Raw genomic sequence first — 16,433 nt, forward strand, 5'->3', positions numbered from 1 at the left:
TTTCTTCAGTATCCATTTTGGTGCTATCCTCTTGATTCAAATAGTAAATAGTAGAATACTTGGTGAATTTTGTGGTGCATTAGAATAAGCTGGTATTCTAATGATTTTTCATTTTTAGCCTTTTTAAAAGTTGTTTTCCTGTCGTTTCCAGGTTGTGAATCTTTTCATTCACTTATTTTTATTAGTAACTACCAACTGGTATTTTACTTTCAGATGTTCCTTCCAATCTATATTATTATTATTTTTTTCTATTTTATTGCTGTTTTCTTACTAAAACCCCTCTATCAGTATCTTAGAAGATTCTGCTGCTTTAGTTGTTATACTAGGGCTTAGAGCCTGTTAAGGAAAGAATACCAAAGTAGGTATGTTTTCTTCAAAAAAAAAAAAAAAATGGAAGGGTTATCTATATATTGAGTCAGAAGATGTTAATTTATTATTAGTAAGTAGTGAATTGATACCAAGCTATTACCATGGTAGATCCTTTAGAATAGTAAATCTTAAGTTTAGAATTATTAGACTCCTGACTTCTAGAACCTCAGTCTTTATTAAGTAAAATGCCCAGTTTGAAAATACTGTCAAGCCAAACAGTGGTAACAAGAATTTTCTCTTGATCTAGAAATTGTTCATCCCAGATACAAAAGTAATGAAATATGTGAAAATATGTCTGTGTTGAACTGCTGTTTGTCTATATCAGAATGTATAAGTTATAGGGTAAGTTCTGTTGTTTTTTTTTTAATGTGTATCACTTTTTTTAGTGTAATCTTCTGACGGTTGCTTAAGTGACTGTTGGTGTTCACATCTGAGAGAAACTAGAGTCCTGAAAGAATTATATTTAAGGCTAACTGAAACTTGGATGCTTGAAAAACTTACTATAGAGAGAGGAGTTCTTTGAGGTCAGATACAGATAATGTAGTTTGTACCTGTTTAATGAACAGGGTCATTTAACCAAGTCTTGAAGTGCTTGACAGTTTCAGATTTTCTATTTTTTACCTATTTTTTTTTTTTTAATCTAAAGATTTCTGGGCAGTTGATATAGGGTGCCCATTGTATCTATTATTACCTTGCAGACACTTCCTTAAGGGAGAGAATAAGGGTCACTTTTGTAAAGGAAGTGTGTTCAGAAGAATGAGAAAGCTGGTTTCCCAGATTCCTCAGTCAGCATCTTTTCCAGTTTCATTGCTGTGAGTTGGGTCCTGTCTCCATTCCTAACCAGTGAAGTCTGGCCAGGAGAGTAGAATTATGCTGCTGAATGTTGACCTGAGCCTTTAGAGCTCTTGGTGAGGTTGGTTTCTCCCAAATTAGGGTAATTTCTAAGGGATGAAAACCAGTGTCTGCTGCAGGCTGGATTTATGTCTTGTTCATAGTTAATCTCCATGTCCTCGCACAATGTGTTGTACTATGATCAATTGAAGTCAGTATGAGTATCTGACTTTTTTTTGTAGTGGTAATAAAACAACCATTTATATATATATTTTAATAATTGCATTTATTTGACTCAAGGAAATTGTTTTTTTATCCAGTAAGCCTCTTACTGAATGCTTGCTATGACAGAGGAACGCTGTCCAAAGTTATGACTTGGTTGTGGGCTCTGCTGTCAAGAATTCAGTCTAGTAAATTTGGTTTTGTTGAATATTAAGCATTTTTTATATAATTCATCAAGGTTAGTAAAACTTCTGGTATCTCTCATTTGGAAAGCATTTACTTTGGTGTCTTTAGTAAAAGCTTCTATTGCTTTCATACTGGCTAATTGGCTAAATATGTTCTGCTCTGATTGATTAGTTCTAAAGTGTTTCAGAAATTTCTCATGAAGTTAAAATTGGTTTCTTTAGTAGCATTTCTGGTGCTGGTGACATCAATTAATGGTATGACATGTGTGAATATATGAGTATTATTTCTGCCCGTATTTTACTGTTTGCTGTTTCTTTGGATTTGGTTTTTGCTGTGGGTTTGACCAAGATCTATTACTCTTCAAATTCAGAATGAAATGTAATTCAGAATGGTTAGTGTTTAAAGTATATTTTGATTGACATGCTCTAATAAGACTTACTTTAAATGATTCTGTCAGTGGTATGCTTGTTTTTTACTAATTTAAGAGCAAATGTTAATGTCTTCAGTGTGTTTCTATTCAAACTGTGTTTTTTTCTTGGCTTTCATAGTAGTATGTTGAATGTTTAGCAAAACCTGGCATAGCACAAATTATTGAAATTACTCTTAGTTCTATAGCATTATAATTTTTAGAATATGTTTAGTTAATGAAACTGGAGCCTATGATATGAAGTGAAGTAAGTCAAAAAGAATAACACTAATCCAGTATATGAACATATATATGGAATTTAGAAAGATGATAACGATGACCCTATATGCAAGACAGCAAAAGAGATGTAGATGTAAAGAACAGACTTTTGAACTCTGTGAGAGAAGGTGAGGGTGGGATGATTTGAGAGAATAGCACTGAAACATGTATATTACCACTTGTGAAACATGACCAGTGCAAGTCCGATGCATGAAGCAGGGCACTCAAAGCTGGTGCTCTGGGACAACCCAGAGGGATGGGGTGGGGGAGATTCAGGATGGGGGGGACACATGTACACCCATGGCTTGATTACTGTTGATGTATGGTAAAACCACCACAATATTGTAATTAGTCTCCAATTAAAATAAAGAAATTAATTTAAAAGATAAAGGAGGCACTTAACTCCTATTACACAGAATGTGTGTTCTTACTATAATTTTATATCAGTAGGCAGTTGTTACTCTCCCAAGACTTACGAGTCTAAAGGGTTATCAATTTTATGTGCTCCAAAGTTTTATGTACTGCAAATTGTCCCGCTCAGCCCTAGAAGAGTTATTTCTACAGTAGATATCGTTTTATTGTTTTTAGCTCTTAACTTTTTCTTATCATTATAGTCGGTGTGTTAAAAGAGCCATCAAATAGGACTTAATCTGTGACTATGTAAAGAGACGTCTCAGGGGAAGGACAGCTGCTTTTTAAAAGTAGTAATTTCTGATGTTTGTAGTTCTTAGAACAAAATATCAAGGGTATGACAAAAGTGGTCTTGAGAAAGTAACTTTGTCCAAATAAAAGGTACATTTTGCATATGCATGTGTGATTGTTTTGAGCTTTCTGGAAATTGTTCTTAGCCTTTGAAAATCTAAGGAAGGGTTTGGGGAAAAGGAAAAATGCACATTTGCAAAACTTTAGTGGCATTTTAAAGGTTTCTTATGTAGTTACTAAAACTGGACTCTAGAACCTTTGTTGATGTAAGAGAACACACTTGAATTTTTCTTCATTTTTTACTGATGTTCTGCTTGTTGGATTGGCAAATCACTAGAGTACCAGAAAGAACATAACAGATGACATGAAAAGCAAAGGGAGTAGTGGTTTTAAGAATAAAATGCTGGGTATAATATAAAACTTATTTTCCTTTTAATACACTTGAAAATAAATATTTAGGGAAGCTGGGAAGAAATCTACTCATCCTTTACTGGAATAGATTTTGCTAGGTCCCTCTCCTGGTGGGGGTGTTCAGTCGCTGAGTTGTGTTCAGCTTCCTCATCCTTCACTATCTCCTGGAGTTTGCTCAGATTCATGTCCATTGAGTTGATGATGTGACTCCAAATTTTTTTTTTTTTGTAATAAAGTTGTTAATGGCATTAATAAAATGCCTGCCAGGTAGATAATATATGTGGAAATGCTTTATAGGAAGATGTCATTTTAGAGATTAATCAATGTGAGAACCATTTTGTCTGATTAGTATATACAAGAACCCAGACCAAATTTTATTTGCCGTCAGTTATTTTCTCTTCCCTCTTGAGAGAGTATTCACAATATCTCTCACTTGTAAAGTATTCAGAGTCTCAGCACCTAACATTTCTTATAGAACTGGTTTTTTTCTAAAGTATTAAGTAGATCTTCACAGAATACTGCTGCTGCTGCTGCTAAGCCACTTCAGTCGTGTCCGACTGTGCAACCCCATAGACAGCAGCCCACCAGGCTCTGCTGTCCCTGGGATTCTCCAGGCAAGAACACTGGAGTGGGTTGCCATTTCCTTCTCCAATGCATGAAAGTGAAAAGTGAAAGTGAAGTCGCTCAATCATGTCCGACTCTTAGCGACCCCATGGACTGCAGCCCACCAGACTCCTCTGTCCGTGAGATTTTCCAGGCAAGAATACCCACTAAAGTCTTCTTTCTTATATTGGTGTGTTACGCTATGGGCTTCCCTAGTAGCTCAGCTGGTAAAGAATCTGTCTGCAATGTGGGAGACCCAGTTGGATTCCTGGGTCAGGAAGATCCCCTGGAGAAGGGATAGGCTCCCCACTCCAGTATTCTTGGGCTTCCCTGGTGGCTCAGCTGGTAAGAAATCGACCTGTAATGTGGGAGACCTGGATTTGATCCCTGGGTTAGGAAGATACTCTGGAGAAGGAAACAGCTACCCACTCCAGTATTCTTGTCTGAAGGATCCCATGGACAAAGGAGCCTGGTGGGCTACAGTCTATGGGGTCGCAAAGAATTGGACACGACTGAGCGATTAGGCACACACACACATGCTATGGTGTAGTATTCTTCCAGCATGATCACTTTATAGTAGTTTTACTGCTTTGTAGTTCGGTAAGTTTTATTTTTATTATTACATTGTAAGCTTTTTGAGGGCTGTTACGATTATCATTCATCTTTGTGTACCCTATAGTAGTGATTCTCAGTCCTGAATTTAAAAAAAACTCAGACTTCTCAGGGCTATATTTATAGCCATCTCCCAAGTTTGAATTCTCAGTCCTTGTTATTAGCCTAGCACAATGGTTCAGTTTTGACCTGCAGTGAGCATCTGGCAATGCCTGAAGACATTTTTGGCTGTCAGAACTAGGGTGGGGGTTTGCTCCTGATAGCTGTTGGGTAAAGGCCAGGGATGCTGCTAAACACCCTGCAATTCAAAATGTCAATAATACTGAAGTTGAGAAACTCTGTCTAGCTGAATGGGTCTTTAAGGAAATTCCTGTGCGTTCTAGAAGTTGATCATACGAGGCATGTTTGTACCTGCTCATTAGGAGAGGCAGGTTTTTCCTCACAGGTCATAGATATTACTTCCCTATCCTCACCATGATTGGTTAAGAATGTATTTCCATGAAGGAGGTACTCTGGGTCTAAGCTACATGCTATTGCTATTTATTTTAGTTGGCTGATCTTTATTCTGCCATAAAACATGCTTCCATTTCATTGTCACGGTCTTAGTTGAGGTTATCATAACTTCCTACTTGGATTATTGCAGTGACCTTTTTAAGAAAAATTTAATTTGATTCATTGTAGATGGACATACCATTGTAAGAAATAATGCAGAAAGATTCCATGTACCCTTTGTCCAGTTTCCCACAAAGGTAACATCTTACAAAACTGGTACAATATCACAAACAGGATATTGACATTAACCCACGGGTCTTTCAAGTCTGCCAGGTTTGCTTGTACTCGTGTGTGTGTGTATATATTCTGTGAAGTTTTTCACGTGTGTAGCTTTGTGTGCCCTGTCCTGCACAGTACCTAGCATGATGTTATGTACATGGTAAATGCTCAGTTCTTACATACTGTTGAAGATACATTACCTTATTCCAAATGAATTTGCATAGAGTTGGCTGTTAATTCTTCTTGTAGTTTTATGATAGGAATCACTATTTTGTATGAATCTTGATTTAATTAGGTTCAAATACTTAAGTTTAGGTACACCTATATATAATGACTCCCATAGGAAAAAAAAATTAGGTATAATGAAACTATTTGCAAAACTGGTAAATAAACCAACAGTCCTTTTATGTTAACAGAAACATTATATAGTGAATGCTTTTTCAGTCTCCTGTTTATCATTTTGTTTGCTTCTTTTAGTGTTGACTGAGCACCCAGGTGCCAGATACTGTGCTAAGGTATAGGTAATAAAAAGGAAAATTACCCTTTAATAAAAAGGAAATACTCTAGGACAATTTCTAGAGTATTTTGGAAGTCCTACCAATAGGGCTTCTTATGCATTCACTGTAGAGAGTAAGGGAAAATCAAGGTTGGTTATTAATTTATGGTATAAGCAATGGTATAAACAATGGGTAGGTTTAGATTTGCTGGGATAGTGAAGAAGACTAAGCTAAGGGTGAAAAGTTTCAGATCAGAGAGAATCAGGACATCTGTTTTGTGCCTTTTATATTATGTTAAAATATCTGTGTTGACATCCCAGTGGAAGTATAAAGGTTAGATGTATGAATCTGATACTCAGAGGAAAAGTTTTCAAGATAGAAGAACATTGAAAGCCATGAGTTTAGATAAATTCACATAAGGACAGAGAATGGATGGAGAAGGGAGAACTTAGAACTGACACTGGGTAAACCAGAAAGAGTTATAGTAGATGAAACTGAAAAAGGAATTCTTGGGGAGAAAAGAGGAAAAACTAGTAAAGAGTTGTGACATGGGAGCCAAGAGAGCAAGTGTTTAAGGAAGAAGTGATCAGTAAAGTTGCTGAGAGCTCAAGAGGAATGAAAAGTTTCTTTTTGATTTGATGGTGTAGAGGTATCTGATTTTAACAAGCATTTCAGTGGAACGAGAGAGAAAGCCAGATGGAAGTAGGTTGAAGAGTGAATGGGATGTGGAAAAGTAGAGATTGTAAATGTAGATGACGTCTTCAAGAAGTTTTTCTGTGAAGAGGAGTGAGAATTGGGACAGTAGAGCTCAATATGGGATCAAAGGAGGGTTTTGTTTTTGTGTTTGTTTTTTAAAATGAGAGATAGTATATTTGTATATTCATAAGAATGACCCAGGAGAGGGATAGATGGATGAAATGTGAATTGAGGACATGAGGAAGAGAGAGGGTAGGTAGTGCTTGTAGTTACCTGAGTTCTTTAATTGCCCAACTTCTCAATTGTTTAGCATTCGGTGTGATACATTGAGAATCTGTGTGGGACAGAGTATGTAAGAAGGAGAGAAAACTCAAATTGGAAGCTACTGGGGAAAAATTTGATTTCTTATCTCTTTCCTTTTTGAAAACAGGATTACAATTTATGTATTGTAGACAGTTTTTTTCCATAGGCATAATTTTTAAAATCTTTTATTTTTTTTTTCCTGGTTACACAAGTAATCTTTATCTTCTCAGAAAGCATTTTCTTTACAAAAGGAACTGTACAACTTAGAGTGAAAATTCTGTGTAAACTCACCCCAACCTTTTCTTTCTTTCCTTTTTTACCATCCTCTAAACTTAGAGGATTGTCAGTACTTTAGTATTTGTTTTTTAATTTTTTCTATAATATTAACATAAATGATTTACTTTGGAATGAAATTATACTATTTATCCGGTTCCTAAACTTTAACATATATTAATATATATAAATCTGTTGAAATCAACCTTTTTAATTCATCTTTGTTATCCATAATTTTGGTATACTTGATCTGACAAGAACTAGAGATCATTTAAAATTTTCTGTTTCCTTAGAGGTACATATTTCTGCTATAGTTTGTTGTTGCTACTTGATGGGTTGAATTCTGGATAATTGTCATGTGAGTCTCTTTTGTGTGGTTCACAGCTTTTTGCTTTGAAGACAGCAGCAGAGTTAACATTGCTCTTGTAAAAACAAAAAATCATTCTTTTTTCCATCATTTTGTTTTCAACTTTTAGGAGTGTCAGTTAAAATGACATGTGGTTAGTCGCGTTTAGTATTTTTTTTTTACCAAGTCTGAGAGTCTTTTATAACTTACCTGATCTTATTCCATTTAGATATTAAAATTTTTTTTTTAATCTTCATTTTTGGCTGTGCTAGGTCTTGTTGCTGCTTGGGCTTTTCTCAGTTTGCAGGTGGTGGGGCTACTCTCTAGTTGCAGAGCTTGGGTTTCTCATTGCATTTGCTTCTCTTGTTGCTGAGCTTGGGCTCTAGGGCACGAGGCCTTCGATAGTTGGCGGCAGTAGTTGTGGTTCCTGGGCTCTACAGAGAACAGACTCAGTAGTTGTGGTGCACGGGCTTAGTTGCTGCGAATCATGTGGGATATTCCCGGTCCAGGGATCGAACCTGTGTCTCCTGCATTGGCAGACGGATTCTTTACCACTGAGTTACCAGGGAAACCCTCATTTACATTTATTTTTATGTTTCAGTTTGCTTTTTTCTTATTTTCTATTTTTATTTTTCATCAGCAAAAAAATGAAGAGAAAGGAGCTATTAGTTTATTTGAGGCTTCTTTTTAAGTTTATATTGAATCCCAACTTCAGTTATCATCCTTAATCCTTCATAGTATATTGTGATACCCTGTTGCATATTAACATAATTACTTTATCTTTTACTCCCCACCACCTTTTTTAGGATAGGTTGAAGCTTTTGGTTCTGGCCTACTAGTTGTTTAATTTTTACTTTCTGTACATTGACTCACAAAATTACAGATAATATTCTGTTTAGTAGCTGTACCGCTGTAACTCAGAATTAGTTTTAAGTGTTTATTTTTATGTTTTTCAAAGCACACATTTTCCAAATGTAAGTTCTTTAATACTGATAATGTTTCATTGTGGTTTAATTGAAGTATAGTTGACTTTGAATGTTTCATTAGTTTCACATGTACAGCAAAGTGATTCAGATATTATGTATGTGTGTGTATATATATATATATTTCATATTCTTATATCTTGTAGCTTATTACAAAGTACTGAGAATAGTTCCCTATGCTATGCAGTAGGTCCCTGTTGGTTATCTATTTTATATATACTAATATATATATATAAATCCTAAACTCCTAATTTATCCCTGTGTCCCCTGCTCTCCACCCAATGATGTTTCATTATGTGATTAGGATTTGTAAGAAGGCAGTTTGAGAGTGCTGTCATTTAAATATTAATTATTACATATTTGAGAACTTTATAGTTCCTTTTAGAGTTGCTTATTACCCATATTTGGATGACACACTAAGTAAAGGATCCTTGAAAAATCTTTTCCTCATGAACATTCCTATAGAAGAGTTTTCTGACTTTTTAGGTTTTCATGAGACCTTTGAGGCTAGCCTGATATTTTTTCACCATTGTTGGTCATTGGTTTCTTTTACCTAAATGCTTTTTAAGATTTCTGAAGCTTACCAGTTCTGCAGCATATCTGTAACTTGATGGTTTATTCCTATTTTTTGTTTATCTTTCTTGGTGCATGATGAGATTATTCTGTCTGCAAGTTAAATTCATTATTTCAGAAGAGACCTTGACTTGTACCTTGACTTTGTACCTTTCTCTTCTTTACGAACAGTATTCCATATCATTAAAGTATATTAGTGAACAGAGCAGATAAAAATCCCTGCCCTGGTGTGGATCTTAAATTGTAGCAGGCATACACCAAAATGATGATGATACGTGAGAAAATCATATAGTTTTGTGGATAGGAAAAGCAGTGTTAGAGGGATTGGAAGTTCTGGGCAGGAGATAAACCATAGATTACAAATTTTAATAGTCAGTTTTTAATAGTCAATGTAGGCCTCATTGAGAAGGTAAAGGGAACAGACGTTCCAGAAGTCCTAAATGTAGGAGCATACGTTGCATGCTGAAAAAGCAAGTAAGCCTTGTAGTTGGAGGAAGGGGACTAAAATGAAGGAGAAGGTAGAGGAAAATAAGGTCAGAATAAAAAGAGGCAGAGTTCAGGCATGCAAAATTGTATATGCCCTTAAAGGCCATTATTTGTGGAGTCATTACCCTGGTTGCTTTATTGAGAATAGTTTGTAGGGAATGATGGTAGAAGCAGGGAGGATTGATTAGGCAGTCAACACAATAAGATGGTTAAGATGTGGGTAATTGCTGTATCATACATTTGAAAGAAGGATGTGAGAAAACAAGAGGTATCAAAGATGACTCCAAGATTTTAGTCTGGCAACTGAAAGGATGGAATTGTCAGCAACTGAGATGTATATAGAAGGCTAAAGATGGAGCGCATTTTAAGGAAATAAATCATTAGGAGTTCAGTTTTGCACATGTTAGGAAATGTCTCAGATATGCAAGTGAAAATGTCGGGTAGAATGTTCCAAATGAGTCTAGAGATCAGGAGAAAGAGCTGAGCTAAAGGTATTGATTTGGGTTATCAGCATATGGGTGACATTACCAAGAGGGTGATTATAGATATTGAGGGAAAAAAAGACAGACTGAGGCCTGGGGTGTTGCCAGTATTACAAGGTTGCCAAGAGGGACCAGCAAAGAAGACTAATAAGGGGAGAACAAGTGAGATAACAAAGGTAGTCTCCTGAAGTCTGTTCAAGAGAATAACTGTTGAAAGGTTAAGAGGAGAGCTGAAAACTGACTGTTGCAGAACAATCATTTATAATATTAATAAGAGCAGATTTAGTGAAGTGATGAAAGTGATTAATTTCAAGTGAAGTCAAAGTCGCTCAGGTGTGTCCGACTCTGCAACCCCATGGAATGTAGCCTGCCAGAGTCCTTTGTCCATAGAATTCTCCAGGCCAGAATACTGAAGTGGGTAGCTGTTCCCTTCTCCAGGGGATCTTCTCAACCCAGGGTCTCCCACATTGCAGGCAGATTCTTTATCATCTGAGCAAAAGATTAATTTCAGTACATATAAAAGGGAATGGAAAGAGAGGAATTGGAAACAACTAGTATAGGTGATTTATGTGGAGTTTATTGTTGTTGCTCAGTTGTGTCTGACATTTTGTGACCCCATGGACTGCAGCACACCAGGCTTCCCTGTCCTTCACCATCTCCCAAAGTTTGCTCAAACTGATGTGCATTGAGTTGATGAGGCCATCCAATCGTCTCATCCTCTGTTATCCCTTCTCCTTCTCCCCTCAATATTTCCCAGCATCAGGGTCTTTTCCAATGAGTTTGTTCTACGAAAAGGAATTCTCATTCTGGAGCAGTTGCTCGCAGGGAGAGGAAGATTAAGACTTCTTTAAAGTGGTTTTTGGTGTGTGTCAGGGAAATGATATAGTAGAAAAGGGGACTCTGATGATCTTTTCCACTTTATTCTGATATTTTCAATCATTGAGTGCTTTACCAAAGAGGGTGTTCATTTCTTTACTGGGTTTTTTCTTCACTTTCTTTACATCTTACCTCTGGTTGTCTCATTTCTTCTTTCATCTTTTATTTCAAGAATCCCAGCTTAAAGACAATAGATAAGTCCAACATTTCTTGTTTCCTAGATTTATTCTTTGTAAACTACCTCAACTGTTTCTTGGTACCAGAGTTTTCTTCAGTTGGTTGATTACCTGTGAATTGAGATATTGTGTTTTTTTCAGTGTTATTGATTATAGTATTTACTTCAGGATATTGCTTAGTTTTTTTCCTTTGTTGTGTTGCTGATACTGCTGAAGGGGAAGAGCCAATTCTGTAGAGAGCTATTTATATACCTTTTTCTGTTTACTTACTCTAATGATAGTTTTTAATATCTGCTAGACAATTAGTAACATTGTTTATATCGTTTGTGAAATGGAATGTTTGTTTTACTAGATATGCTTTTGCAGACATGAGATTTACCAGAAAAAAAGACCATGGGTATTTGTATTTAAGCAGAAATTGAGATTTATATGTAATAATGAATCAGAAGTTTAATTGTCATAAATCAGATTTGTTTTCTTACTAACACAATTATTTAATTGGGGGCTGCCACTCTTGACTAATGATTGGTCAAAAGCTATAGATGTAAATGACCAAATAACCATATGCCCCATCTTTTTTCTTGCATTTCAGAAAACCTTGATGGCAATAGAAGTTGTCATCATCTAGCCTTAGACAGTTTAATTTATGAAATAGATTTTATATTATATAAATTATTTTAAATTGGCATAAATTTAAAGCTATAGATTAGCAACTCTTAACTAAGGGTTGTAGGTTAGAATTACGTAGTTTTTCAAAATTCACATTTTTAAAGAACTCTCTGAAGTGATTTTTATGCCTAAGAACTGTCACTTTATAGAGCTTCCCTGGTGGCTCAATGGTGAAGATTTCGCATGACAATGCAGGAGACATGGGTTTGATCCCTGGTCTAGAAACATCCCACATTCTCTGGAGCAACTAATCTTATGCACTACAACTACTGAACCCATGTGCCACAACTGCTGAAGCCTAGAGCTTCAGTACCTAGAGCCTGTACTCTGCAACAAGAGACGTCTCTGCAGTGAGAATTCCTTGCACCACAACTGGAGAGTAGTCCATGCTTGCAGCAACTAGAGAAAAAGACCAAATGCAGCCTAAATAAATAAATAGAAGAACTGTCACTTACAGAAAAAAGTTAGACATTTTTCTTCATCATGAAAGCTAATATAGGAGTGTCCAATTCAAAACTACTTTCCTACACAGAGTTTTATTTTGTAGCGGTATAAATTAGAAAAATTGGTAAAGTCTTGTAAGTTTTTATGCGTTTTTTCCCCCACAGTGTGTGTAACCTGTAACTTGACTGTCAAGCGGTTAGATGTTAGTAAATTACCCCTTTAGAGTTTGCCAGAAATTCCATGCTATAAGCCACCTAGCCTTTCATTCCCTCAAATTAGTGGTGTTGAATCTGCAGAATTGAGTAACTTGCCCTTGTACCTTTATGGACCTTGGGAGATACCCCTCAGCATAACCCGGAGAAATCTAACCCTAATTCTAGTTAAGTGTTCGGAATTTAGATTGTTTCCTAAAGGGTAGTATGAAAAGCAAATTTCTTAAGAGTTGATTGGAGCAGTTAGGACTAGCTAGCTTACTTTTCTTACAACTTTTTCCTTTAGTTGACATTGCAGATTAAGATCTTTTATTTCTATTGCTGCTACCAAAGGCTGGGCATTGCTGTTATCATTAATCTGCTTAAGTATAGTCTTTTTTCACCACTTGTATTATCATTCTAAACAAAAACACCCATCATTGCCTTAGTTTTTACTTTTCTAATCAAATGGTGCTTCTAGTAGTTTGCAGACTAGAAAGCATCTTAATGCTCCTCCTAAGAAGGACGACAACCCAGCCGCTGTATCCCTACCTCAGCTCATTTCTGCTTTCTTGCACTTTGTTTTGTTTTGGTGGTGGTGGTTAGTGGAAGGATTCTTTACGGAGTAGGAAGAATCTGCACTACTTGACTTGATGGGCCAGGTCTTGAGCCAGGTCAAGTACTCCAGTGCTTTGATGGTGACATTCCAAACACCTAGTTATACTGTGTGCAATCTGTATCACCAGAGTGATGGTATATGAAAATTTAAAAGTTGGATTTCATGAACTCTGGATGTTGCTAGGTAGAGCAGCCTCAAATTGAAATGAAAGAAAGGGCTTAATTGACTGTGTTAGTTGCTCAGTTGTGTCTGACTCTTTACAACCCCATGGACCTTAGTCCACCAGGCTCCTCTGTCTGTGAAGTTCTCCAGCAAGAATATTGGAGTGGGTTGCTGTTTTTCCCTCCAAGGGATGTTCCCGATCCAGGGATCAAACCCGGGTCTCCTGCATTGTAGTTGGATTCTTTACCATCTGAGCCACCAGGGAAATTGCATAACTCAGAACTTGAAAGAATATTGAAAGGTCAATCCATCGAAAGGAGAGATTCCGCTGGGAAGAATCGGAAATTAAAATGAGGGCTATTGCTTTAAGCATTGAAACCTCAGCCTGTGCTCCCTTTCTGCCCCACCTCCCCCCCCCCACATTTTTCTGATTAGAAATAGCATGTTTTTATCTGATTTGTAGGTCAGTTACAATACTTATGACAGATATAAATACACCCTACTTAAGAAAGACTGACTCAGAATCTCCTTAAGGGTTGAATTTCAGGCAGTATTTCCTTCGTTTTTGAAATGTCCACTCCCTAGTTAAGAAGCTATTTTCTCCCAATGCAAGATTGAAGTTAAACTTTGAAAATTGTTATGTAACTTTTTACTGTTGTGAACGTTTTGTTCATTGCTAATAAAAATTACCTTTTTGGGTGCCTAGTAAAATGTTTTTAATAGAACTAAATTAACATCTCATTTCCCACTGGGATGTTACCTTCTTTTATAAAAAATATCTTAATGTTTAAGAAATATTCAGTAGATGCTATGGAAGAAAATGGGGAAATAAGACGTAAATGATGAAACTAGACACACATAGAGTTGCATAGCTTCATTATATAATCAATAATTAAAGCTATGTTATGCTTACTAATGTAGCTATGCACAAAAATCTCACTTGGAACTTCCAAAAACCAAATAACAAACGCAGCAATTAACATACCACACTTGAACTGTGAATTGTGCGATGCTTACTCCTTTCAATGGCATTGAAAAATGATCTTTTCTAATTTTCCTGCCTATCCAGTTTTCTGTTATTTTCCAAAGAGAACAGTTTCTTCTGTTCAGCCATTTTTTGTCTGTTCACTTTTGTCTCTTTCTCTTGGTCAAGTTGCTGTTTATAGCAGAATTTGTTTATTGAATCTCATATTGATGGACATTTAGGTTGGATGTACATTTAGGTTGGATGTAACATTTTAGATAACTGCTTTTGATACAAATTGTATTTATATTGCTTGATACTAATGTTATTTTAAAGGGAATTAATTAAAATACTTTTAACTTAAATATGTTTTCTTATAGCAGAAAAAGAAAACTAAGAACTTCAATCCACCAACACGTAGAAATTGGGAAAGTAATTACTTTGGGATGCCCCTCCAGGATCTGGTTACAGCTGAGAAGCCTATACCACTGTTTGTTGAAAAATGTGTGGAATTTATTGAAGATACAGGTAGGATAGAAGTTATCATTTCAAGAGGTTTGATTTGAAATTTTACTTTAGCTACACCAATAGTTTGTCGGATGTTCCTGATTCAAACTAAATTTGAAAAAAGTATGTCATTCTCATTAGGATTAATTATCTTGCATATTTTAGACATAACCATCAGATATTTGAAAGCAGTTTTTTTGGTAGCCAGTCATGCTTTTATTAGACTTCTCTTTATTAAATGGCAAAGTCAGATCCTAGAGTGTTAAATTAATTCTGGAATTCAAAATAACTCAGTTATTAAATTATGCTACTATTTAATCATAGGTATGATTTAAGGTAGTTTGAATGTTTTCAAAATGTTTAAGTCTGATACTATTTTTTAACTCATTTTACACATGAATTTTTCCTTTTAAAATTCATAGCAGTATTTATGAATATACAGAATTAGCTTGTTTGTGATGTTATTATTTATTCAGGAGCACTAGCTTCATATGGTTTATATGATTTGAGTTGTATTTGTAAGGCGTGTGTAGATATCCTCACTGTTTTAAAAACAAGCCTGCTGTTACGTCTGTTTCATCCAATCAATCTTACTGAGGGTTGGACTAGTCACAGTTGAGGAATATAAGCAGAATATTATGTTTATGTGCATTTAAAATGAATACAAGTTAACCATGAAACTGTAGTGATCTGAATAGACTACAAAATTTAATGGTTTGAAAACATGAGCTAATTTCATTACAGCTCTATTTATTCTTAATGACCTTTTGATAAGCATTTTTTTTTTAATGAAAAGTTAGGTGAATGTCGTATCTAGAAAGTTCATTTTTACTTCAGTGTAAATGGTGAAATTATATTAATTGATTTTTAAATATTAAACTAACCTGAGATTCCTGGGATAAATACAGCTTGGTCTATGTGTTATTGCTGGACCCAGTTTGCTAAAAGTAAGGATTTCTGCATTCTAAGAATTAACAATTCATAGTTTTCTAGCAGTACCTTATATCTGGTTTTGGTATCAGGGTTAAAGCTGGCGTCACAGACTGAGTCTGTTTTCTGGAAAAGATTGTATAGAATGGTAATAGTTCTTTATTAAATTTTGGTAGAATTCACCAGTGAAACTATCTGGACCTGGAATTTCGTGAGGAGGCTTTTAACTATAGATTAAATTTCTTTAATGGATATAGGACTGTACAGATTTTCAGTTTATTCAGTAAGCATTGACTGTGTCTTTCAGGGAGTTTGTCCTTTTCATTCAAGTTGCTATAAGGTGGTTTATAAAATTCTGTATCATACTTTTGATGCCTCTTTTGTTTTTGGCATTACTAATTTCTTTTTTCCCTCTTGTTAGAAGTTTGTCCATTTTATTGATCTTTTCAAAGAACCAGCTTTTGATTTTTTTGATTCTTTTTTTCTCTTTTGTCCATTTCTAAATTCAGTGAATTCTACTTCTTCTTTACTTCTTTTTGCTTTCATTTGATTTTTTATAGGTTTCTTAAAGTATAAACCTAGATTAATGATTTTATCCAGTCTTCTATACTGTTTAGCATTTAAAATCTTCCTATAAACATTATTTTAGCTGTACACCACGATTTTAATGCTGTTTCCATTTTCATTCAGTTCAAGATACTTTGTAATTTTCCTTTTGACTTTTTAACACATTAATTTTTATTTCAAATGTTTTCCAGATAAATTTGTTATTCATTTATAGTTTAATTTTGTTGCAGTTGATAACAGTTTGACTTCAGTGTAACTTTATTGAGACTTGCTATTTATAGCCCAGAATGTGGTCTG

At 35.3% G+C, this 16,433-nt stretch overlaps 1 protein-coding gene across 3 annotated transcripts in view; it reads left to right on the forward strand.

Annotated features, from left to right (window-relative positions):
* The window catches only part of ARHGAP5 (Rho GTPase activating protein 5), a 73,697-nt gene that overhangs the window by 23,590 nt on the left and 33,674 nt on the right, over window positions 1–16,433 (forward strand). For 2 of the 3 annotated variants that reach the window (XM_069559470.1, XM_069559469.1), the window contains exon 3: window positions 14,513–14,660. In XM_069559470.1, the coding sequence (XP_069415571.1) occupies window positions 14,513–14,660 (148 nt within the window). The remainder of the gene's footprint in view (window positions 1–14,512; window positions 14,661–16,433) is intronic. The other variant, XM_069559471.1, reaches the window with a different exon arrangement.

The sequence above is a fragment of the Ovis canadensis genome, chromosome 18 (genome assembly GCF_042477335.2).
Source record: "Ovis canadensis isolate MfBH-ARS-UI-01 breed Bighorn chromosome 18, ARS-UI_OviCan_v2, whole genome shotgun sequence".
NCBI classification, from domain to species: Eukaryota; Metazoa; Chordata; class Mammalia; order Artiodactyla; family Bovidae; genus Ovis; species Ovis canadensis.